The sequence below is a fragment of the Jaculus jaculus genome, chromosome 5 (assembly GCF_020740685.1).
Source record: "Jaculus jaculus isolate mJacJac1 chromosome 5, mJacJac1.mat.Y.cur, whole genome shotgun sequence".
Taxonomy (NCBI): domain Eukaryota; kingdom Metazoa; phylum Chordata; class Mammalia; order Rodentia; family Dipodidae; genus Jaculus; species Jaculus jaculus.
The window spans coordinates 62,005,728-62,029,865 of NC_059106.1; the positions used below are offsets into that span (position 1 = coordinate 62,005,728).

Below are 24,138 nucleotides of genomic sequence, written 5' to 3' on the forward strand. Positions count from 1 at the left end.
ACTTGCTTTGCCCTGTCAACTCCTGCGGGAGGGCGAGGAAGCAGGCACTCCTGATGAGCCTGAAGGATGGGATGGAGGGTATGCTAGCAGGCCAGGAATGGAGATGGTGAGGTAGAGCTCTCTTGAGATCCGCTTTCATGAGAGCAAAGAAAGCAGTGCTATCCCGGCTCGCACAGATGCCCTGGGACAGTGCGCGTGGGCTAGTCTGTCCAGAGCCAAGAGCAGAGAATAAATCAGAATTCTGAGCACAATAGCAAGTGAGTGTGCACTGTGTCCCCTCTGCTCCAAACATGTAAGAGTGATGGGTTAAACCAAAACCATATGAACATAAGAAAATGGGAGCTGATCTGTGAGCCAAGAATTGTGAGCAAAACCAAGTGTGGCAAGGGGCCCGGCAGCCAGCAGCCTTCTGATGGCTGTCAGTCTTTACTGTCCCTGTGGGATGGAACTGGGTGTCTTTTCTTGTATGTGTATACGTGATATGCATGCATGCTTGCGTGTGTGGGTGCATGTGTGTGTGTACACGTATGTGCACATGTATGTAGAGGAAGAGATTGACATCGGATATCTTCATAAATCACTGTCATTGTCGGCTTTACTTTTAGTTTTACAAAATATTTTTATTTACTTATTTGTAAGGAGAGAGCGAGAGCAAGCACCAGGACCTCTTGCTACTGCCAACGAAACAGGCACTACTTTGTACATCTAGCTTTACGTGGGTACAGGGGAATCAAATACAGGTTGGCAGGCTTTGCAAACAAGTGCCTTTACCCACCAAGCCATCTCCCCAGCCCCACTTTATTTTTTGAGACAGGGTCTCTTACTGAACCTACAGATTAGTGATATGGTTAGAATAGTTAACCAGCAGGCCAGGGATTCTGCCTCCCCAGCACTGGGATTAAGGGATATATCACTATACCCAGCTTTTATGTGAGCACTGGGGATCCAAACTCAGGTCTTTGTGCTTGTGTAGCAAGCACTTTACCCCCTGAGACATCTGCCCAGCCCCAGGTGTGTCTTGCTTTTAAAAAGTGAGCAGGTCAAGCCGGGTGTGGTGGCGCACACCTTTAATCCCAGCACCCTGGAGGCTGAGGTAGGAGGATTGCTGTGAGTTCGAAGCCACCCTGAGACTCCATAGTGAATTCCAGGTCAGTCTGGGCTGGAATGAGACCCTACCTCGAAAAACAAAAAAACAAAAAACAACAACAACAAAAAAAAGTGAGCAGGTCAAGAGGTAGGTCTTGTTGCTGGCAGGTTCTGAAATCTCCGTGATAGCCCTATGTACGACCGGAAGTGGGGTCCAGGGGAAGAAGGAAAGCTGGGTGGAAACAGCAACTTGCTGGGCTGTGCTTAGGTCAGCACCTGCAACTGTCACCCATGTGCTCCCAAGTGAGGAGCGTGTGAGCTGGCGTTTCCCTCTGCATCTTCATTTTAAGGGAAACACTGAGCACATTAGTCATAGTGATCCTGTGATTGTATTTAATCCCGTGAAGGGGTTAAGTGACAGTTACGAGCTGCTCATAAAGAGAGCCCAAGCTCCCCTAATGGGACACTGCAGGTATTCACAGAACTTTCGAGGCATGAATGTGCATGTCACAGAATCGGGGTGCGAGAGAGAAAGGATGGTTTGAAGCAGTCTGGGCTTCTGTCTTCCTGGAGGGTTGTGTAAGGTCACACATTGTTTAGGACAGACAAAGAACTCCCGAGCTCACTATGGAAATCTTTTTTTTTTTTTTTTTTTAAATTTCAAACTCGGGACAAATTTTAAGCCCCATGGAGTCATCAAGAGACCGTGTAGCATAAACTGACACTCCCTCCTAGGAGAAACTCGTCTCCAGAGGCATGTGCGGCACTGTTGTTTCTGACAGCGAATTCCTCACGGGAGGCAGGGCGGTGGTAGGATAGAGGGTGGGTTCTGGAGTCAGCCGGTTCTGGTTTGGATTTCTTAGCTTCACCATCTGTGGGCAAGTGGCTTAACCACTATTCCTCTGTAACCAGGTCTGTATAATAGGGCTAATATATTACAGCACCTGCCTCACTGGATTTCAATAAGGAGTACCTGAAATAAAACATTGTAAATCATCTAGAAAAATGCTTCACATAGCCAAAGTCTACTAAATATATATGTATATTCTTTTTTGTTTTTTTGAGGTAGGGCTTCACTCTAGTCCAGGCTGACCTGGAATTCACTATGTAGTCTCAGGGTGGTCGCTAACTCATGGTGATCCTCCTACCTCTGCCTTCTGAGTGCTGGAGTTAAAGGCATGCAACATCACACCTGACTTCATATTTTTTTAAAAGTTATTTATTTATCAGAGAGAGAGAGAGAGAGAGAGAGAGAGAGAGAGAGAGAGAGAGGCAGATAGAGGGAATGGGTCTTCCAGGGCCTCTAGTTGCTGCAAATGGAGCTCCAGACACATGCACCACCTTGTGCATCTGGCTTATGTAGGTCATGGGGCACTGAACCTAGGTCCTTTGGCTTTGCAGGCAAATGCCTAACTGCTAAGCCATCTCTCCAGCCCCCTTTATGTGATTTATTTATTGATTTGAGAGAGAGAGAGAAGCAGAGAGAAAGGCAGATATAGAGAGAATGGGCATGCCAGGGCCTACAGCCGCTGCAAACAAACTTCAGACTCCAGACACGTGTGCCACCTTGTGCATCTGGCTTGTATGGTTCCTGGGTAAGTGAGCCTAGGCCTTTTGGCTTTGGAAGCAAGTGCTTCAATTGCTAAGCCATCTCTCCAGCCCCCGCTCCTTTTTGAGGTAGGGTCTTTCTCTAGCCCAGGCTGACCTGGGATTCACTATGTGGTCTTAGGCTAGACTAAAACAGTGATCCTCCTCCCTCAGCCTCCTCAGTGCTGGTATTAAAGGTATGTGCCACTATGCCTAACTTTCTTTTACTTTTCCCCTTTAATTAATTTATTTTCAAGCAGAGAGAAAGGGGGAGAGAGTATGTGTGAGAAAGAAAGAGGAGAGAAAAAGAATGGGTATGACAGGGCCTCTTGCCACTGCAAACAATCTCCAGATACACGTGCCACTTTATACATTTGTCTTTATGTGGGCCCTGGAGATTTGAACCTGTAGTGGTAGGCCTGAGAAATCTCTCCAGCCCCTATCTTTCTTTCTTTTCTTTTTTTGAGGTAGAGTCACCCTCTAGCCCAAGCTGACCTGGAATTCACTCTGTATTCTTAGGGTGGCCTCGAACTCACAGCGATCCTCCTACCTTGCCTCCCAAGTGCTGGGATTAAAGGCGTGCGCCACCACGTCTGGCTTTTATTTTTTGAGGTAGGGTCTCTCTCTAGCTTAGCTGACCTGGAATTCACTATGTAGTCTCAGGCTGCCTTGAACTCATAGTGATCCTTTCTACCTCTGCTTCCCAAGTACTGGGTTAAAGGCATGCACTACCATGCTTGGCTTCTATTTTTCTGTCCCCCCTCCCCCCAGGTAGGGTCTCACTCTAGCTCAAACTGACCTGGAATTCACCATTTCGTGTCAGGTTGGCCTTGAACTCATGGCAATCATCCTACCTCTGCTTCCCAAGTGCTGGGATTAAAGGCATATGCTACTATGCCCTATTATCTATCTATCTATCATCTATCTATCTATCTATCTATCTATCTATCTATCTATCTATCTATCTATCTATCTATCTTTCCTCTTTCTCTCTCTCTTTCTTTCTTTCTTTCTTTCTTTCTTTCTTTCTTTCTTCTTTCTTTCTTTCTTCTTTCTTTTTGGTTTTTCAAGGTAGGGTCTCATTCTAGCCCAAGATGACCTGGAATTCACTCTGTATTCTCAGGGTGGCCTCAAACTCACAGCGATTCTTCTACCTCTGCTTCCCGAGTGCTGGGATTAAAGGCGTGTGCCACCTCGCCCAGCCTATTTTTCGTTTTGAAACAGAATCTTACTATGTAGCCCAGGCTAGCCTCCTGAGTGCTGGGGCTACAGACATGTGCCACCATCCCTGGCAACAGCTAACCTTTTTTTGAAGGCTACCATGTGTTAGTTATTGTTACATATTCTTTGCATGTATAGCCTTGAATATCACAATGACCTTAGGAGGTAGATCTATTAGTTTCCCGTTTTGCAGCCTAGGAAACTAAGACTCAGAGAGGTACGGTGACTAAGGCAGTGGTTGCCAGCTGCAGGTGGCAGAGCCAGGATTCACATGTGGCCTGCCCGACTCCAGAGTGTACACTGTTGCGCCCTGTTCAGTTCTGCGGGTTGATGGAGCTCTTGAGGGCAGTTTCTAAGAGATAAATGATGCGGTTGCCCAGCCTTCTCTCTCTCTTCCCATTTCCTTATTGTTCTCTCTGCTTCCTGGGTCCCCAGAGCCCATGAGGGCCCCCAAAGGCCTGGCTTTCGCTGAGATCCAAGCTCGTCAGCTGACTCTGCAGTGGGAGCCCCTGGGCTACAACGTGACACGCTGCCACACCTATACCGTGTCCCTTTGCTACCGTTACACCTTGGGCGGCAGCCACAACCAGACCATCCGAGAGTGTGTGAAGATGGAGCGAGGCGTCAGCCGCTACACCATCAAGAATTTGCTGCCCTACAGGAACATACACGTGCGCCTGGTCCTCACGAACCCCGAGGGACGCAAGGAGGGCAAGGAGGTCACCTTCCAGACAGATGAGGATGGTGAGTGTGCCAACCTGAGTCCCAGTGCCTCCTGCACACCAAGAGCCACAAGTGAAGTTTATATAGAGACTATGACAAAGTGACGACAGATGATATTTGTTCTTTGAAAGATTGTGCTCTGATTTTTGTTTTTCAAGATTGGGTCTTGTTCTAGCAAGAAATTCACTACGTAGTCTTAGGCTAGCCTTGAATTCGCAGGGATCCTGCTACCTTGGCCTCCCAAGTGCGGCGATTAAAGGCATATGCCACCACGCCTGGCTGTAACTTTTATTTATTTATTTGCACAGGTGTGTGTGCATGCATGCACCCACATCAAGGTCTCTTAACACTGTAAAGGAATGCCTGTCTGGCTATATGTGGGCAGCTAAGGAACTGAATTCAGGCTTTCAGGCTTTGCAAGCAAGCATCTTTTAACTGCCAAGCTAGCTTTCCAGTCCCCTATTCTCTGGAAGATTTAGGATATTAGATTGGTGTAATTTCCTTAAGGATTTAGAAGAACTGACAGCATGGAATTTTCCTTGTGTCAAGATTGTTTTTATTTATTTTATTTTTATTTTTATTTTTTTGTAATCATGGAAAATGCTAATAAAAATTAAAAATAAAAAAATAAAAAAGTTAAAAAAGATTGTTTTTTAAAACCTTCTAGTTTTATTTTTTATTTGTTTTATTTTATTTTTTGGTTTTTCGAAGTAGGGTTCCACTCTAGCTCAGGCTGACCTAGATGGAATTCACTCTGTATTCTCAGGGTGGCCTTGAACTCATGGCAAACCTCCTACCTCTGTCTCCCGAATGCTGGGATTAAAGGTGTGTGCCACCACACCCACCTTCTATTTTTTTATTTTTATTTTATTTATATTTATTTATTTATTTTTGGTTTTTCAGTTTTTCGAGGTAGTGTCTCACTCTGGCTCAGGCTGACCTGGAATTCACTATGTAGCCTCAGGGTGTCCTCAAACTCTCAGTGATCCTCCTACCTCTGCCTCCCGAGTGCTGGGATTAAAGGCGTGCACCACCACACACTGCTTATATTTTTATTTTTTAAAACTTTTATTTATTTAAATTTTTATTTACTAGAGAGAGAGAGAAAGAGGGTGGGAAGGAAAATGGCCTCTCTCCTTTGTAAATGAACTCCAGATGCATGCATCACCATATGCATCTGGCTTACATGGATTCTGGGGTATCAAACCTGGGTCGTTAGGCTTTGCAGACAAGCACCTTAAATGGTAAGCCATCCCTCCAGACCTAAAACTTTTATTGACAATATTCATACATGTGCATGCTATATATATATATATATATATATATATATATATATATATATATATTTTTTTTTTTTTTACCATGCATACTATATTTTGATCACAATCCTAACCCGTTACTGTCTCTTGTCCCTCTTCCCATTCCCCTTCCACTGAACTTTTTTCCCAACATTTTGATGTCATTTCCCTCCTCCATGATGACATGTTGACCAGTATTATGCCGGTCTTGGACAGTAATGACAGTCTCTGTGAGGTCATGAATGCAACAGCCACTTTGTGTCTGGGTGACAGCGTTCCAAACCATTCCTCCCAGCCTTTGGCTCTTACTTTCCTTCTCCTACCTCTTCTGCAATGGTTTGGAGCAGGTGATAGAGATGCCCCGTTTCGTGCTGAGCATTCCACGGTCACTCCCCGTAGTCACCACCATCTGCAAAAAGAAGCTTCTCTGACCAAAGGTGAGAGCAGCAGTAATATATGTGCAGAAAAATATTTGGATTCCATTTTTTTAAACAATTTTTAATTAATTAATTTATTTATTTGAGAGCGGCAGACACAGAGAGAAAGACAGATAGAGGGAGAGAGAGAGAATGGGCGCGCCAGGGCTTCCAGCCTCTGCAAACGAACTCCAGACGCGTGCGCCCCCTTGTGCATCTGGCTAACGTGGGACCTGAGGAACCGAGCCTTGAACCAGGGTCCTTAGGCTTCACAGGCAAGCGCTTAACCGCTAAGCCATCTCTCCAGCCCTGGATTCCATTTTTTAAAAAAATATTTATTTATTTAAGAGGGGCGGGGGGAATATGAATGAATGAATGAATGGGCATGCTGGAGCTCTAGCCATTGCAAATGAACTCCAGATGCATGTTCCACCTTGTGCATTTAGCTTATGTGGATATTGGAGAATCAAACCTGGGTCCTTAGGCTTTACAAGCAAGCACCTTAACTGCTGAGCCAGCTCTCTAGCCCTGGAGTCCATTTTGATGGACACAATATATCCACTTAGTTGTGGCAACATTTTTACACTTGTAAAATAGATGTGATATATTCTTGTATTAATTTTGGTGTATCGTGTCTAAAAGGGCTTTATTTGTTCATTTCACCTAAATTGTCAGATGTCTTTACATAAAGTTTTTTTTTTTTTTTTTTTTTTTTCGAGGTAGGGTCTCACTCTGGTCTAGGCTGACCTGGAATTAACTCTGTAGTCTCAGGGTGGCCTTGAACTCATGGCGATCCTCCTACCTCTGCCTCCCGAGTGCTGGGATTAAAGGCGTGCGCCACCACGCCCGGCTATTTACATAAAGTTTTTTATAATATCCTTATATTATTATCTGTGGGATCTATAACAATACCTCTTTTCATTCCTGGTATTGGTAATTTGTGTTTTTCCCCTTTTTTCTTATTTGTTAGTTTCTTTTCTTTTTTAAAAAAATTACTTATTTGACACAGAGAGAGAGAGAGAGAAAGAGACAGAGAGAGAGATAGAGAAAGAGGCAGATAGAGAGCATGGGCATGGGCTAGGGTGATGGTTTGGTGGTTAAGGCGCTTGCCTATGAAACCTAAAGACCCATGTTTGACTCTCCAGATCCCATGTAAGCCAGACACACAAGGTCGCACATGCCCACTAGGTGGCCCAAGCATCTGGAGTTTGATTACAGTGACTGAGGCCCTGGCGTGCCAATTTTCTCTATCTCTCTCTCTTGCTCCTCTCTCTAAAATAAAAATAAAAAGAGAATGGCATGCCAGGCTCTGTAGCCACTGCAAAAGAACTCCAGATGCACGTGCCACCTTGTATATCTGGCTTTACGTGGGTACTTGGAAATTGAACCTGTGTCCTTTGGCTTTGCAGGCAAGCACCTTAACCACAAAGCCATCTCTCTAGCCCCCCTTTTTTATTTGAATGCTTGCTAGAAGTGTATAAATTTTATGAACTTATGAATTGAATTCCCAAGCTTTAAGCTTAGTTGGTTTTTTAAAAATTGTAAATTGACTTTTTTTTTCCTCACTCTAGCCCAGGCTGACCTGGAATTCACTATGTAGTCTCAGGGTGGCCTCAAACTCACAGCAATCTGCCTACCTCTACTTGTCGGGTGCTGGGATTAAAGGTGTGCACCACCATGCCCACCTTCACATTGACTTAAAAAAATACTTGTTTGTGTGTGTGAAGACGTGTATATATGTGCTTTTGTGTGTAAGAGCACGTGTGTCATATGTCATGGCATGGAGGTCAGAGGATAACTTTCGGGCCCATCTTTGTTGGTTCACCTCACTTGAAGTAGGCCTCTGGATCACACTATGCTGCTGTTGTTTCTGCTTTGCTTGCTGAAAGCTTTTAAGAAATTCTCCTGTCTCCACCACCCGTCTTGCATCAGAATGCTGGCATTACTGGGGTCTGAGACTTGAGCACAGGTCTGAGCAGTGAGTGCTCTATCTACTGAGACAGCTCCCTGGGCCTGGTTTTATGATTTTTTTTAATTAGATTTTTGGCCAGAATACAAAGAGATGTGTTTCACTGTGTCATTTTTGTCCATATGTATCATTACACTTAATTTTGTCCCCATCTCCATTGCCCTTTCTCATCTTTCTTCTCCCCTCTTTGTTGGCCCCTTTCTGCTTTCATGACGTTTATATTCTATTTGTACATTGACTTTTTATTTCATTTTTTATTCTTTATTTCCTCCTTTTTATATTTCCTTTGGATATGATATCCTGGGCCTTATACTTCCCAGATGGAAGCTTCTTAGCTTATTTTTTTTTTTCAAGGTAGGGTCTCACTCTTTTCATGCTAACCTGGAATTCACTATGTAGTCTCAGGGTGGCCTTGAATTCACAGTGATCCTCCTACCTGTGCCTTCCAAGTGCTGGGAATTGAAGGTGTGTGCCACCACGCTCAGCTTATTAATATTAAGCCTTTATTTCTTCCATCCCTCACTTCCCTTGTCTTTTCTTTCTCAAGTTCTATGTAGTCCAGGCTGGCCTCAGACTTTTAGTCCTGCCTCAGCCTTCTCAATGCTAGGGTTGTAGGTGTGCCACTGTGTCCAGCTTGAGCCTTCATTTCTAATGTGTACATTTAAAGCTGCAGGTTTCCCTTTAAGACCTACTTTAGCTATATCCCATGAGCTCTTTTGTTGTTCAGTGCTAGGCCTTGCACCAGGGTCTTGCGTTGCTAAGTAGGTGTTTTGAAGCACTGAGCTGTGTCCCCCCAGCACTCATGACTTTTGATATGTTTTATCTTCATTAACATTCAGTTCAAAATTATTTTCTAATTGCTGTTATAATTTCCTCTTTAACTCCAAAATTACTTTGCAATTCTAAGCAATTAAGGTTTTTTTCCCCCATGATGCTGACGGGGACTGAACATTGATCCTTGTGCATGCAAGGCAAGGGATCCACCATGAAGCCACATCCTTAGCCCATCAGTTAGGATTTCTAATTAATTATCTTTTTGCTATTGATTTCACAATTCATCCCTCTGTGGACAGAATGCATATTATAAATTTAGTCTTGAAATTTGATTGTTGCTTCACGGCCCAGCAAGCTGTTAACTTTTGATGATGTCCCACCCCGCCATTGTTGGGGGCAGTGTCGTGTATACCTCAAACTACTACTTCCTGTCAGGTGCCAGTTTGAAGGCTTTCCATGTATTAATGCCTGCAATCCTCATGGCAACCCTAGGTGGTAGGCTGCTGCTCCTGTCCCCATTTTACAGATGATGTCACATAGCTGGTTGACAGACAGCAAACCAGCTGCTTCAAACTAGGCCGTTTAGTTATCAGTCTGTTTTATTTATTTAGAAACAAGGCCTCACTATATAGCTCAGACTGGCCTCAAACGTGTGGTGATCCTTCTGCCTCCACCTCCTGAGCACTGGGATTCCAGGTGTGAGCCACCACACTCAGAACTGTCCTTTTCAGCAGTTGCATTCCAATGCCAGCATAGGTCCAAAGCCTTTCTTTCCTCAATTCCTGCAAGATCCCCAGGAACCCCCCAGCAACTTGGTTGGGAGTTTTTCTTGCCCCTACCCATATGTGCAGTTTTCTATTCTGTACAATAATGGCCTAGATACAAAATTTAACCCCTTTCTCACTTTCTCTCAAACTCCACTCCCTGCTACCCTGGCCTGTGTATGAGGAATTGCAGGGGGTAGGAGTGAGGACTGCCAGGGATTGCCATGAGGCATTGCAAACAGTCTCAAGCTAAGCATCACACGACTTGATTTTTAGGATCTCTGCACCCCGGCTAGTTCACCGTGTCTTGTTTGTCATGCTTCACTGTGCTTTCACCAGACCTCATTTGGGCTGCATGGTCCCCCCCAACAACCTCCAACAATGACTTATTTTTAATATTATTTACTTATTTAGGGAGAGAGAAGAGAAGAGGAGGATGGATTTGTCAGGGCCTCTTGCTGCTGCAAAGAAAACTCCAGACACATGTTCTACTCTGTGCTTCTGCCTTTACGTGGGTACTGGGGAATTGAACCCCAGGCTGGCAGTCTGCCTTTACGTGGGTACTGGGGAATTGAACCCCAGGCTGGCATTCTGCCTTTACATGGGTACTGGGGAATTGAACCCCAGGCTGGCAGTCTTTGCAAGCAAGTTCCTTTAATTGCTGAGCCATTTACCCACCCTATTTTTTTCCCTAAAATTTCAGGCTTTTAAAAAAAGATTTTATTCTATTTATTAGAGAGAGAAATAGAGAAATAGAGAGAGAGAGAGAGAGAGAGAGAGAGAGAGAGAGAGAGCGAGCCAGGGCCTCTAGCCACTGGAGATGAACTCCAGACTCATGCACTACTATGTGCATCTGGTTTACATGGGACTTGGAGAATTGAACCAGGGTCCTTGGGCTTTGTAGGCATGCACCTTAACCACTAAGCCATCTTTTTTTTTATTAAAACCCAGTTTTTAAAAAAAGTTTTTATTTATTTTATTGAGAGAGTCAGAGAGAGAGAGAGAGAGAGAGAGAGAGAGAGAGAGAGAGAGAGAGACAGACAGACAGAGAGTATGGGCATGCCAGGGCCTCCAGCCATTGCAAACAAACTCCAGATGCATGTGCCACCTTGTGCATCTGGCTTACGTGGGTCCTAGGGAATCAAACCTGGGACCTTTGGCTTTGCAGGCAAACACCTTAACCCACCCTATTTTTTTTTTTCAAGGTAGGGTCTCACTCTAGCCCAGGGTGACCTGGAATTCACTATGGAATCTCAGGGTGGTCTTGAACTCACGGCGATCCTCCTACCTCTGCCTCCCGAGTGCTGGGATTAAAGGTGTGTGCCACCACCCATCCTATTTTTAAATAATACTTTAGCCGGGCATGGTTGTGCACACTGTTAATCTCAGCATTCGGTGGTCAAGGTAGATTGCTGAGAGTTCAAGGCTGTTGCAGTCAGGTTCATATTGCTGGTAGAAATCACCCAACCAAGAGCAGCTTGTGTGAAAAAAAGAGGTTTATTTTGGCTTATAGGCTCGAGGGGAAGCTCCATGATGGCAGGGGAAACTATGGCATGAGCACTGGGTGGACATCACCCCCTGGCCAACATAAGGTGGATTATAGCAACAGGAGAGTGTGCCAAACACTGGCAAGGGGAAGCTGGCAATAAGCCTGCCCCAACAATACACCGCCTCCTGTAGGTATTAATTCCCAAATCTCCATCAGCTGGAAACCTACCATTCAGAAAGCCTAAATTTATGGGGAACACCTGAATCAAAACACCACAGAGGCCAACCTGAGACTGCATAGTGAATTCCAGGTCAGCTTGGGCAAGAGTGAGACCCTATGTTGCAGTCCGGTTCGCATTGCTGGTAGAAATCACCCAACCAAGAGCAGCTTCTGGGAAAAAGAGGTTTATTTGGCTTACAGGCTCGAGGGGAAGCTCCACGATGGTAGGGATAAACGATGGCATGAACAGAGGGTGGACATCACCCCCTGGCCAACTTAAGGTGGAACACAGCAACAGGAGGGCGTGCCAAACACTGGCATGGGGAAACTGGCTATAAAGCCCTTAAGCCCGCCCCCAACAATACACTCCCTCCAGGAGGCATTAATTCCCAAATATCCATCAGCTGGGAACCTAGCATTCAGAACACCTAAGTTTATGGGGGACACCTGAATCAAACCACCACACCCTACCTCAAAAAAGCAAAAACAATAACAACAACAATAACAAAAAACAGAACAAAACCAGAATAACTTCAGGCCTGTCATTGAATTATTAGTGTAATGCTTAATAAGGAAGTGTGTTTATCCTAAGTGGCCAGCCCAATAAATTACCTTAGATTGGACCTCTCAGGAAACCCGCACCTGCTTCAAGAAATCACAACACCAGCACCCCAGGGGCCCCACTTTATGCTCCTTCTGGTCACTCCTCCATGGGGAGCTGTTATTTGACCTTTAACACCACGGTTAGTTTACGCTTGGTTTTTCAGACTTCGAATAAATGACATCACAGTAGTATTTCCTTCACGTGCACTTCCTTCTCTGAACTTGTTGCTTGAGAGACCCTGCTGCGGTGTGCAGTCTTGGCAAATGTGTTCTCACTGCTGTGTAGTTCATGTTGGGAATGAATTGGCCACGCTTGCTCAATGTACTGTTTATGGCATCTGGGTTGTTTCCAGCGTTGGGCTATCTTGAACAATGTTGCAAAGAAAATCCTTGTCAAGTACTGTTGATAGATGCACGTTTCAGATGGGTGTACGCCTAGGAGTGGACCGGCTAGTTTGCAGGGTGTGTGTTTATCTTTGGTGCATTCAGCCAGACAGGTTTTCACTGGTCACGTAGGCCATGCCAACTTATGCTCCACTAGTGTGGTGGGGAAATTTTGGCTGCTGTCCGTCCCCACCAACACTGGGTTCATCATTTTCATTTTACCACTTGCATGGGTGGTTAACAGGCTTTTGAACTGCCTGCTTTAGCCAGAGGTTGTTATCCTGGGTTCTGCTCACCTTGTCTGATGACCTCGGCTTCCCCATAATGGTTTATCATGGTGTTTTCCCTGTTGGAGACTGTGTTCTTCCAAGGCAAGATATGTGTGTCTTCTGTTAAGTGTATGCAGTGCAGGGCTGGGGAGAGGGCCTGGAGGTTAAAGGTGCTTGCTTGCAAAGCCTGTGGCCTGGGTTCAATCTGCCCAAACTCACCTAAAGCTGGATGCAAAGAGTGGCACCATCTGGTGTGTGTTTTCAGAGAGCAGAGTGAGACCCTGGTACACCCCTTTTCCCCCAACATGTGTAACGAATTAAATATCTATATTTTAAAAGAATATACCACTGGGTATGGTGGCACATGCCTTTAATCCCGGCACTCAGGAGGCAAAGGTAGGAGGATCCCTGTGAGTTTGAGGCCAACCTGAGACTACATTGAATTCCAGGTCATCCTGGGCTAGAACGAGACTCTACCTCTAAAAAAACCAAAAGAACCACCCCAAAACAAAAACTATGAAAACCAACCAAACATATATGCAATGTAGCCTAGCCCAGATACCAAACTGAACAAAACCATGCCTGAAGGTGCCCATGCTGACCTTTCTTAGAACTTCCATTTGCACCCTGGAGTTGTGGTGCCATTCACTTACCTTCTGTTAGCACATTGGGATCATAAATGTCATCAGACTTTTTTTTTTTTTTAAATTTTTGTTTTTCGAGATAGGGTCTCACTCTAGTCCAGTCTGACCTGGAATTCACTATGGAGTCTCAGGGTGGCCTCGAACTCACATGATCCTCCTACCTCTGCCTCCTGAGTGCTGGGATTAGAGGTGTGCACCACCACACCTGGCTTCATCAGACATTTTTAGATAGGAAAACATCTCCGCCTATGATCCCAATACCCTACTGTAATGTTTTCACTTCTGGTAAATATGTATTTCCTGAAGCTACCAACCAGAGCCAAATAGGAGCCTCCAAACAGTCCTCTCAGCTGACTGCAACCTGAGTGGCCGTAGCTGTGAGAACACCAGCTGCCCTTTGGGAGGACTTAGGAAGCAGTTGGCCCATCATAGAATGGACTCTGTGTGCCTTAAGACTTTGTGTACCTTGGTCAGGGAGGGGTCTGTGTCATCTCCATTTCATAAAGAAGGAACTAAGGCTCCGAGAGATTGAGTAGTCCCAGCTGATCAGCTAGGAAGGGGCAAGGCTGGCATGTCAACCCTGGTATTTGGAGCCAAAGCTCACTCTCCTTGGCCTCTGTCCTGTCCTCCCAGTGCCTGGTGGGATTGCGGCTGAGTCCCTGACCTTCACTCCACTGGAGGACATGATCTTCCTCAAGTGGGAGGAGCCTCAGGAACCCAATGGCCTCATCACTCAGTATGAGGTAAACAGGGCCCCTGGTGGGAGGTAGAGGCACAGCGCTCCTTCCCTATGCCATGAGGAGGACGGACTGTGGCTCCTTCAGTGATGGCCAGGGTCTGTGCTCTGCGAGTCTTGGCAGATGGGAAGGCCCAGTGCATCCATCCTTAGTTCCTGTGGGATATGGTGGTGGGTCAGGGGCTGCTGGGACAGTGACACCCCTCCCCATCCCATGCCACCTACCTGCCCATCCCGCTCCCCAGATCAGCTACCAGAGCATCGAGTCCTCAGACCCAGCAGTGAACGTGCCGGGCCCACGACGCACCATCTCCAAGCTCCGAAATGAGACTTACCATGTCTTCTCCAACCTGCACCCTGGCACCACCTACCTGTTTTCTGTGCGTGCCCGCACTGGCAAAGGCTTTGGTCAGGCGGCCCTCACTGAGATCACCACCAACATCTCAGGTCAGCTGCCTTGTGAGGGGACCCAGGATCCTGGGGTTCCTGAAGCACTGGAGGGGGGAGCAGCCTTGGGGTGGTTATAGGGAACCTTGGCGAGATAACTGTGCTGTTGAGGGGGCTGAGGTGAAGGAGGATTACGTCCAAGGGGTCAGGAGACCATGGTGGGTGGGAATCAAAGGGGTGAGGTCAGATGGCATTGCCCAAGATCAGAAAACTTAGGTGAGAGGGTACAGGGTGCGAGGCTGCAGGGGAGGAGATAGGAGGACAGCAGTGAAGAGGTCTGAAGGGCCAGCCGTCCTGGCCCAGTGGCCAGGCTCCCCGCTTAGGGCCCTGTTCCTCTCCCCAGCTCCCAGCTTTGATTATGCCGACATGCCATCACCCCTGGGCGAGTCTGAAAACACCATCACCGTGCTGCTGAGGCCGGCCCAGGGCCGTGGAGCACCCATCAGGTAGGAAGGCCTGCGTGGAGAGGGTAGGGGGCAGATTCCTCCAGAGCCCTGACCTAGGCCAGCTCCCTTGTGGCCCTCAGTCTCCCGCTGGGGCTAAGAGTGGAGGAAGGTGTTCTGTGGTCCTAGGACGGTGGAAAGCCTAAAGTCACTGATTCCTCTCTGAGGCCCTGTGTGGGTCTGTGCTGGTGACGGTCATGGGTTCTCTGGACCATGTTCATCCTGGAGAGGGAACTTTCTAGGCCTCTCCCAGGGAGGCTTCCCTCTGACACTTTGGGGAAATGAAGTTTCGGGGGCCTTGTATCTTTCAGCCCTGTTCCTGGAGATGCGAGTGTGGACTTTCAAGAAAATTAGGGTGAATGGCCAGATAGGGCCATCTGTCTGACGTGGCTAAGAGCACGGGGTCTCTGTTTTCTTCTCTCTGGAGGAAGCTGGGGCTGCTCGTGCTTTGGTACTACCTCTCTTGGGGGAAGGTCCTGGAATGCAAATGGGGTGTGTGTGAACTTTGTGATAAAGACATGTGGCATGAATGCTATTTGGTGTGGAGATGTGAGTGTGTGAGGCATGTGGGGCACGACATGTGTACCCATGTGTGTGAGACCATGAGAGTGTGTGCATACAAATACTATCACTGTGCCAGGGCCTTTATGTGCATGAAGTCATTTTACCCTCATGGAGCCCTGGGCAGTGCATGTGATGATGGCCTTACTTTGCACACTGGGAAGGTGGCATATAGAACGTGAGAAGTTGCCCCCAGGGCCACACAGCTAGTAAGAGAAAGGGCTGGGATGGACTTCAGATCTGTTACTGTGGTTTTTTTTTTTTTTCCATTGACCAAATGCCTGAGCAAAACAACTGAAGCGAGGAAGGATTTATTTTGGCTGTGGTTTCAGTCCATGCAGCACCTGGGCAGAGCAGCAGTGAGGCAGGAGCATGTTGGTGTTGGAGGGGAACTTCTTCACCTCGTGGTGGCCAGGAGAGAGAGAGGGAGAGAAAGCATGACTATGAACAAATTAGGCTAGGCCTGTGTTCCACCTGGCTGGCTTTCTCTTTTTCTTTCTTTTATTTCATGCAGACCCTCAGCCCATGGGATAGAGCTATTCTGGGCAGCTCTTCCAATCCCAGTTAATCCTCTCTGGACATATATACACACGCACACATAAACCCAGGTGTGTGCTCTCCTAGTCTTCTAGGTGCTTCTCCATCCAATCAAGTTGCCAGTTAACCATCCTGAGCCGTGCTCACCTTGGCCCCTTTTCTGGAAGTCACAGAGCCTCTCTTCCTGTGAGGTCTCCTTCAGTGGGAACTGCGAAGATCCCAGTCAGCCCCCAGGAAGGTGATGGGTTGACCAGGTAGCCTAGGTAGTCCCCCAGCTTTTCAGCCCTTCCTCACTTGCTGGGCGTCCCCTGGATTTACCACCACGGATTCTGCCTGGGACTGATTTGCAAACACTGAGGAGAGATTCAGGGAAGAACCTGGAGACTCTTGTGCAGCATGACCAGAGAGGACTTGAATTATTTTTTTTCAAGGTAGGGTTTCACTCTAGTCCAGGCTGACCTGGAATTCACTGTGTAGTCTGATGTGGCCTTGAACTCACAGTGATCCTTTACCTCTGCCTCCGAAGTGCTGGGATTAAAGTCTAGCCATGCTTGGCTAGACTGCATTTTTTAAAAAATATGTGTGTGTTTTGTGTGTGTGTGTGTGTGTGTGTGTGAGAGAGAGAGAGAGAGAGAGAGAGAGAGAGAGAGAGAGAGAGAGAGAGAATTGGCATACTAGGGCCTCCAGACACTACAATTGAGCTCCAGACAGGTGTACCCCCTTGTGCACGTGTGACCTTGCATGCTTGTATCACTGTGCATCTGGCTTACGCGGGGACTGGAGAGTTGAATATGAATCCTTAGGCTTTGCAGTCACATACCTTAACTGCTAAGCCATCTCTCCAGCCCTTGATTGTTTTTCTTTTTTATCAGAGAAGGATCTCTCCTCTCCTTATGTCTTTTTTAAAAAAAAATTATTTATTTATTGCAAGGAGGAGGGGGGGAGAGAGAGGGAGAGAATGGGCACGCCAGGGCCTCCAGCCACTGCAAACTCCAGATGCATGTGTCCCTTGTGCATCTGGCTTATGTGGGCTCTGGGGAATTGAAACTAGGTCCTTTGGCTTCATAGGCAAAATGCCTTAACTGCTAAGCCATCTCTCCAGCCTCTTATGTCTTTTTAAAAATTTATTTATAAGAGAGAGAGAGAGACGCAGATAGAGAGAGAATGGGCATGACAGGATCTCCAGCAACTGCAAATGAACTCCAGACATATGTGCCACCTGTACATCTGGCTTATGTGGGTCCTGGGGAATCAAATTTGGGTCCTTAGGGCTGGAGAGATGGCTTAGCGGTTAAGCGCTTGCCTGTGAAGCCTAATGACCCTGGTTCAAGGCTCGATTCTCCAGGACCCATGTTAGCCAGATGCATAAGGGGGCACACGCGTATGGGGTTTGTTTGCAGTGGCTGGAAGCCCTGGTGCGCCCATTCTCTCTTTCTCTCTATCTGCCTCTTTCTCTCTCTGTCACTCTCAAATAAATAAATAAAAATGAACCCCCAAAAAATTAAAAAAAAATTTGGGTCCTTAGGCTTTTCAGGCAAGTGCCTTAATCAACTGAGCCATCTCTCCAGCCTGAAAAAATTTTTTCTGTGTCCTTTTGAGGGATTCTGTGAGCTGGATGGGTCAGAGTCCCTGAGAGGTGCTAAGTGACAAGGCTGGGTGAGACGGGGAGATAGGACTTGGCGGGAGGGGTGAGGCAGGGTAGGATGACTGTGACTTGGCAGGTCCCCTCACTTCCCTGAGTCTTGGTTTCCTTATCCTATAATGGACATCATTTCAGTTCATGTCTAATGTTAATTGTTCCCACCTCCTGGGGAGACTTGGGCCTGGGGGAGGCTTTATCCTAGTCTGGGAAAGTGGAGGCTCAGAGGTCATGTAGTGGTGTAGTGACAGAGCAGTGCGTCGGTGACCAGCACTTTGGGATAACTCCCTCCACTCGGCGTTGGAAGAAACAGCGAGAGGAAAGGCAAAGGCCCCGCTTCCCAGAGCTGCAGCGGGTGTGCAGGATGTCACACGCTGAGCTGTGGTGATGGAGGCTCACGTGGGACATATTTAAATGTGCCAGCCTTCACGTGTTTACTCCAGCTTTGCTCCACAGTGGATTTGGAGGAGGTCATGGTGCAGGCCCTTTCAGTGAGGCACTAAAACAAACAACCATGGGATCAGGAGCAGCGAAGAAGTCAGAGCAGGAGGTCTGCACAGGGACAGTGGGCTTCAGGGTTGAGAGGGCTCTAGAGATGTCACACCAGATATTTCCGTGCTTGCTTAGTCTTTTTCCCACTGGATGTCAGTTTCAGGAGGCCCAGATCCCCCCCAGCCACCAACAAAGTGGCTCTCCACAGCTCAGTTTTTGAAATTTATTTATTTATTTATTTATTTATTTATTTATTTATTTGAGAGAGACAGAGAGAGAAAGAGGCAGAGAGAGAGAGAAAGACAGATGGGGGGGGGGGGAGTGTGGATGCACCAGGGCCTCCAGCCACTGCAAACAAACTCCACACGCATGCGCCCCCTTGTGCATCTGGCTAACGTGGGTCCTGGGGAATCGAGCCTTGAGCCAGGGTTCTTAGGCTTCACAGGCAAGCACTTAACCACTAAGCCATCTCTTTAGCCCTCAGCTCAGTTTTTGAACAAATGAATAACATGGCCTTATCTACTTATCATTTACCTGGGCCCAGAGGGCAACCATTGGTTGTTTTGGTGTCTCAGGTCCTGTGCCATGACAGAGGTCATTGAAGAGGCACAGTGGACCTTAGTGCATGAGCAGGACCATGTTATCTCAGCCTTGGTTAGTGCTAGGGCTAACATGCACTAGCTAAATTTGTCCTTTTCTTTTTGTATCTACGCCCTGGATCATCCCCATTTCACAGAGGGGGAAACTGAGGCCCATGGAGGTAAAGTGACTTGCCCAGCTAGAAAGAGTTTTTAGCCTTGATGTGGCCTGACCCCAAAGTCCATACCTTCACCATTTGAAGGCTGCCTGGATCCTCTGGCTTGCTGTGGTCACTTACACTGTCCCCTCTCTGTTCAGCGTGTACCAGGTAGTTGTGGAAGAAGAGCGTCCACGGAGGCTGCGGCGGGAGCCAGCTGGCCAGGACTGCTTTCTGGTGCCTCTGACCTTCGAGGCAGCGCTGGCTCGTGGCCTGGTGCACTATTTTGGGGCTGAACTGGCAGCCAGCAGCTTGCCTGAGGCCATGCCTTTCACTGTGGGTGACAACCAGACCTATCGTGGCTTCTGGAACCCACCGCTTGAGCCCAGGAAGGCCTACCTCATCTACTTCCAGGCAGCAAGTCACCTTAAAGGGGTGAGGGCCAGCTGGGACCTGGTGGGGAGGGTGATGGAGGGTAGGCTGGGATGCTTTGGAGGGGCCCATCATACAGGCCTGAGACCCAGGAATTCTACTCTGTCCTTCCCAGACTTCAGCCTTTTTACCTTGAGCCACGTCCTCCTTCCCACAGAAAACCACCCCTTTCCTGAACCTTCTTCCCTACAGCCTTTCTGTCCAGGTCCTCAGCTTAGCTCTTACCCCTTCCTGAGGCCCTGCCTTCTCTCTGGGGCTCTTTTCCAAGGATTTAGGCTTCCATATCTGGAGACAGAGGCTCCATTTCCTCCCTTTTCTGAGCTCCACCCTATTCGCTAGGCTCCTCCCTCCCGAGTATGTTGTTTCTCTGACTGCTCTCTTTTTTACAAGGCCTCTGGGCTTAGGCCCCACCTTCATTTCTATTATTTCACTAGTTTTTCTTTTTCTTTAATTTTTTTTTTGAAGTAAGGTTTTGCTCTAGTCCAGGCTGACCTGGAATTCACTACGCACTGTCAGGGTGTCCTCAAGATCCTCCTCCCTCTGCCTCCTGAGTGCTGGGATCAAAGGCATGTGCCACCATGCCCAGCCTTATGGGTCTTTCTTAAGGTCACCTGCTCCTTGGGCTTCAGGGACCTCCTGCTGAATGGAGTGTTCTGAGTTACAGTTCACACCACACAAAGCCCTGACCACACTCAAGCAATGCTGACTGGGGTTCCTGTTCTGGGCAGGGTGGGCTTGGCCATTGATGGCTCTGAAACCCCCTCGTCTGTGCTTCCAGGAAACCCGGCTAAACTGCATCCGAATTGCCAGGAAAGGTGAGTCCCTTGGGTCCCTTCAGCCCAATGTCTGCCGCATATCTCTTGTGTAGCTGGCCCTGAGGACTCAGGGCTGTGGGAGCACAGGGCTGCTTGGCAGGCCTGGGATGAGGAAGGGCTCTTCTCTTTAACCTCTTCGACGCCATCCTCAAGGGCTCTTCTCCCAAGCTGGACGGCAGGCAGGGCTCATCCCTCCATCTTTTCCCGCCCTCCCCAAGGCTACAGAAAAGCCCTAGTGGAGACCAGGAACTGGCCCTGGTCTGTGGAAGGGGGGCCATTGTACCTGAAGCTTGAGGGTGTGGTTCTGGTTCTGTATCTGTCCCTTTTCCTGTCATGGGAGAGACAGGTGGGGACAGGGTAGGGAGCCTGCACTGTGAGGATGATCCCTCATCGAGACGCAGAACGTGGTTGGTCACATCTGGAGATGCACAAACCACGGTATGGACAACTTTTTTCCTCTCCATCTTGAAGGAGAGCAAAAAGGTGGGTGTGACAGGCCTCAGGCGTCCCCATCTTCCACCTGTCAATCCTGGGGAGGGTCTGAGGAGGTGGAGGGGAGTGCAGGAGTCTGGAGGAGACTGATCTGGAATGCAGGAATCATGGCACATGTGGTGCGGTGAGTGGGAAGAGTTGATTGAAAGGCAGGGCAGGGCTGAAGCGCAGCGCCAAGGCCGTGATGCATGTGTGTTTGTGAAGCCTGGTCTGGGCTCTGGGGCTCAGATCCCTGTGGGTAGGACCGAGTGGTCTCTCTCCCCTCTGATCCTCTCTGTGTCTTACTTGTTCCCTCAGCTGCCTGCAAGGAGAGCAAGCGGCCCCTCGAGGTGTCCCAGAGATCAGAGGAGATGGGGCTCATTCTGGGCATCTGTGCGGGCGGCCTTGCCGTCCTCATCCTCCTCCTGGGGGCCATCATCGTCATCATCCGCAAAGGGTGAGTGAGTGGGGCTGGTGGTCTGACTGACCCACTAGGGACCCCGACCCCTCAAAGGCCTGCTGGGGCTGGGGCTGCCAGGGCAACGTCCTGGTGATTCTGTGTGTGTGTATACACACACACACATACATACATACACACACACACATACATACACACACATACATACATACACACACATACATACATACACACACATACATACACACACACACACATACATACACACACACACGCACACACACATACATGGAGTGAGAGAGAGAGGGCTACCAACCTGGGCATTGGGCTTGTGGGTGAACCCATATTGGGCAGTGGGAGCTGGAAACTTGGCAAAGGAAAGTGCTGCAGAGTGGCATTGCTGGAATGCAGCTCTGGCTGGTGCCAGGTGCCGCTGTCCAGGAAGGAAGGGCATTCGTTGCCTGTTGCTAGAGAGCTGTGCTGCAAGCAAGCACTGCTGTCCCCGGCTTGCAGGGGCCATCCCAACGGAAAGGCCTGGAGGTGACCTGACTTTTGACCCCTTGGTACCCCCGAAGTGCTCTTCTAGCCAACTTGTCTGCCCTGACAGGCTGCTTGACAGGCTCAAAGCCTCAGAGTGAGAGCCGACCGATCGTTTAAGGACATCTGGTCTAGTGATTTTGAGTCTTTTAAAAACAACAACAGAACCTGTCTTCAAAACACCAAAAAACAAACAATAGCACTTCTTCCTCAGCAGCCTAATAGGTACCATGGAGTTGGAGACAGGGGCTGGCTCCCCTGACACTTACCATATACCTCGTTCCCTACCAGGCAGCTCCAGAGCACCACTGTCCAAACACCTGAGTTGAGAAAGAACTAAGAACTGCTTGGGGCAGTGGACATGTCCAGAATCAGCCTGGAAGCTGGAGGCAGAGCTAGCCTGATCCCTCCTGGGCTCTGGCTGTTGTAGCCCCTGTGGCTGCCAGACTAGGCACACATGGGCAGGTTGGCATCGGCTCTTTGTATGCCAGGAGCAGATAAGTAGGATCTAGGGAGGTGACAGAGAGCTGGCTGGGGCCACCAGTGGCAGAGAGGCTGGGGATAGTGTGTGCCAGGGAAGGGCAGGTGGTGTGGAGGGATGGCCTATCCTGGGCCTCAAGGTCAGATTTTTCCCCCTTCGCGAGTCCCTGGGCAGTATGGAGACAAAGTATTTCTAATGGTCACTTAATGAGGAGTGACTGTGCTGGAGCTTTGCACACACTGTTCATTAGCATGTTAGTTACCAAGCACCCACGATGTACCAGGCAAAGTTCTGGCACTGAGATCCATCTGAGAACATTTCCTTCTTGGCTCCTGACAAATGAAACCTTTTACCGACCAAGAAAAAAAATGCTGTTAATTAAAACGAGCTGCCCATGCCACTTGGCTTAGTGACAGGGCTTGGTTTGAGCTCAGGCCTCACTATACATGTGGAGGTTCTTCTGTGGATGCCCCACAAATGGCAAGTCCCTGTACTTGTCCCCAGTGGAGGCCAGACTCTAAGTAGGGGAGGAGTGAAGGAGGCTACCAGCATGTGCTGCTAGGGGTAGCTGAGGTCCTAGAAATTCCCTGTCAGGGCGAGAGAATCGGCCATGTGGGGTATCACCCAGGGCGCCGGCGGGGGTGGGGGTGGGGTCACAGGAGACATCAGGGCATTAGCAGGAGACATTCTATTATGCTGTTGCCACCGCATGCACCTGTCCTTGTCCAAGTTACCCAGAAGCCTCTAGGACTGTTCTCCTCCTCAGCCCCTCACCTCCCCATTTCCTCTAGAAGCTCCTCTATCTGGCATGTCATGGTGTCCCACTTGTCCTGCTCTGGCCTCCAGGAGCCATTGTACCCCTCCAGTTTGCATAGCGGGGTGTGTCAGAACGCAGCAGCTCTGGAAGGGACAGAGGTATTTATATCAGCCTGGTGTGCAGATGTGACTGAGTAGGAGGTCAGGCACTCACCCCACCCCTAGGCTTTGATGGGGGGGGTGGGGGGCTCGGGAGGTTCCTGGGCCAGGTGTTCTGAAGCCTGGAACTCTGGATTCTGCCATAATGCCTCCTGATTTACTGTCCTCATCGGTGAGATGGGACAAATTAAAAAAATTTAATATAATATTTTATTATTTATTTATTTGAGAAAGAGGCAGACAGAGAGAGGGAGACAGAGAATGAGTGTGCAGGGGCCTCCAGTCACTGAAAACAAACTCCACACACATGCCCCACTTTGTGCATCTTACATGGGTCCTGGGGACTTGAACCTGAGTCCCTTTGGCTTTGTAAGGCAGATGCCTTAACCACTAAACAATCTCTCTAACACTGCCTTTTTAAAAAAAATTTTATTATGGCCGGGTGTGGTGGTGCATGCCTTTAATTCCAGCACTCGGGAGGCAGAGGTAGGAGGATCGCTGTGAGTTCGAGGCCACCCTGAGACTACATAGTGAATTCCAGGTCTGCCTGGACCAGTGTGAGACCCTACCACGAAAAACCAAAAAAAAAAAAAAAAAATTATTATGGTGCTGGACATCAAATCCTGGGTCTTGAGCATGCTAGGCTCAAGGTAGGCCAACTCACGTAAGCTGTGCCGTGAGCACCCTGTGGAGGACTGCCTGGCTCCTTAGTGAGCCCAGTGTCCGGCAAGGGAAGGTGGGGAGGCCTTTAGTTTGCCTGGGCCTCCTGCCGAGGTCCTCGCCATCCTGACCCTCCCTGTTCCCAGGCTCTCCTTCCTAGGCTGAGGTTATGCACAGGGCCACCTGTGTAGGGATATTGGGGTTACAGGGGTGAGCCTGAGGGTGGGGTCAGAGCAGGCCTGGGTGAACAAAGGTGCCTTTGTGTGTGTGTGCGCGCGTACGTGTGCGCATGCATGTGTGTGTATGTTTGAATATGCATGTGTGTCAGTGTGTTTGAATACATGAGCATGTAAGTGCCTATGTGTATTTCTG

At 48.4% G+C, this 24,138-nt stretch overlaps 1 protein-coding gene across 4 annotated transcripts in view; it reads left to right on the top strand.

The window, feature by feature from the left end:
* The window catches only part of Ptpru (protein tyrosine phosphatase receptor type U), a 95,146-nt gene that overhangs the window by 31,916 nt on the left and 39,092 nt on the right, over positions 1–24,138 (top strand). For all 4 annotated transcript variants that reach the window (XM_045148833.1, XM_045148834.1, XM_045148835.1 and 1 more), the window contains exons 8-14: positions 4,330–4,638; positions 14,080–14,189; positions 14,428–14,629; positions 14,973–15,075; positions 19,199–19,472; positions 20,248–20,284; positions 21,074–21,212. In XM_045148833.1, coding sequence (XP_045004768.1) covers positions 4,330–4,638; positions 14,080–14,189; positions 14,428–14,629; positions 14,973–15,075; positions 19,199–19,472; positions 20,248–20,284; positions 21,074–21,212 — 1,174 coding nt within the window. The remainder of the gene's footprint in view (positions 1–4,329; positions 4,639–14,079; positions 14,190–14,427; positions 14,630–14,972; positions 15,076–19,198; positions 19,473–20,247; positions 20,285–21,073; positions 21,213–24,138) is intronic.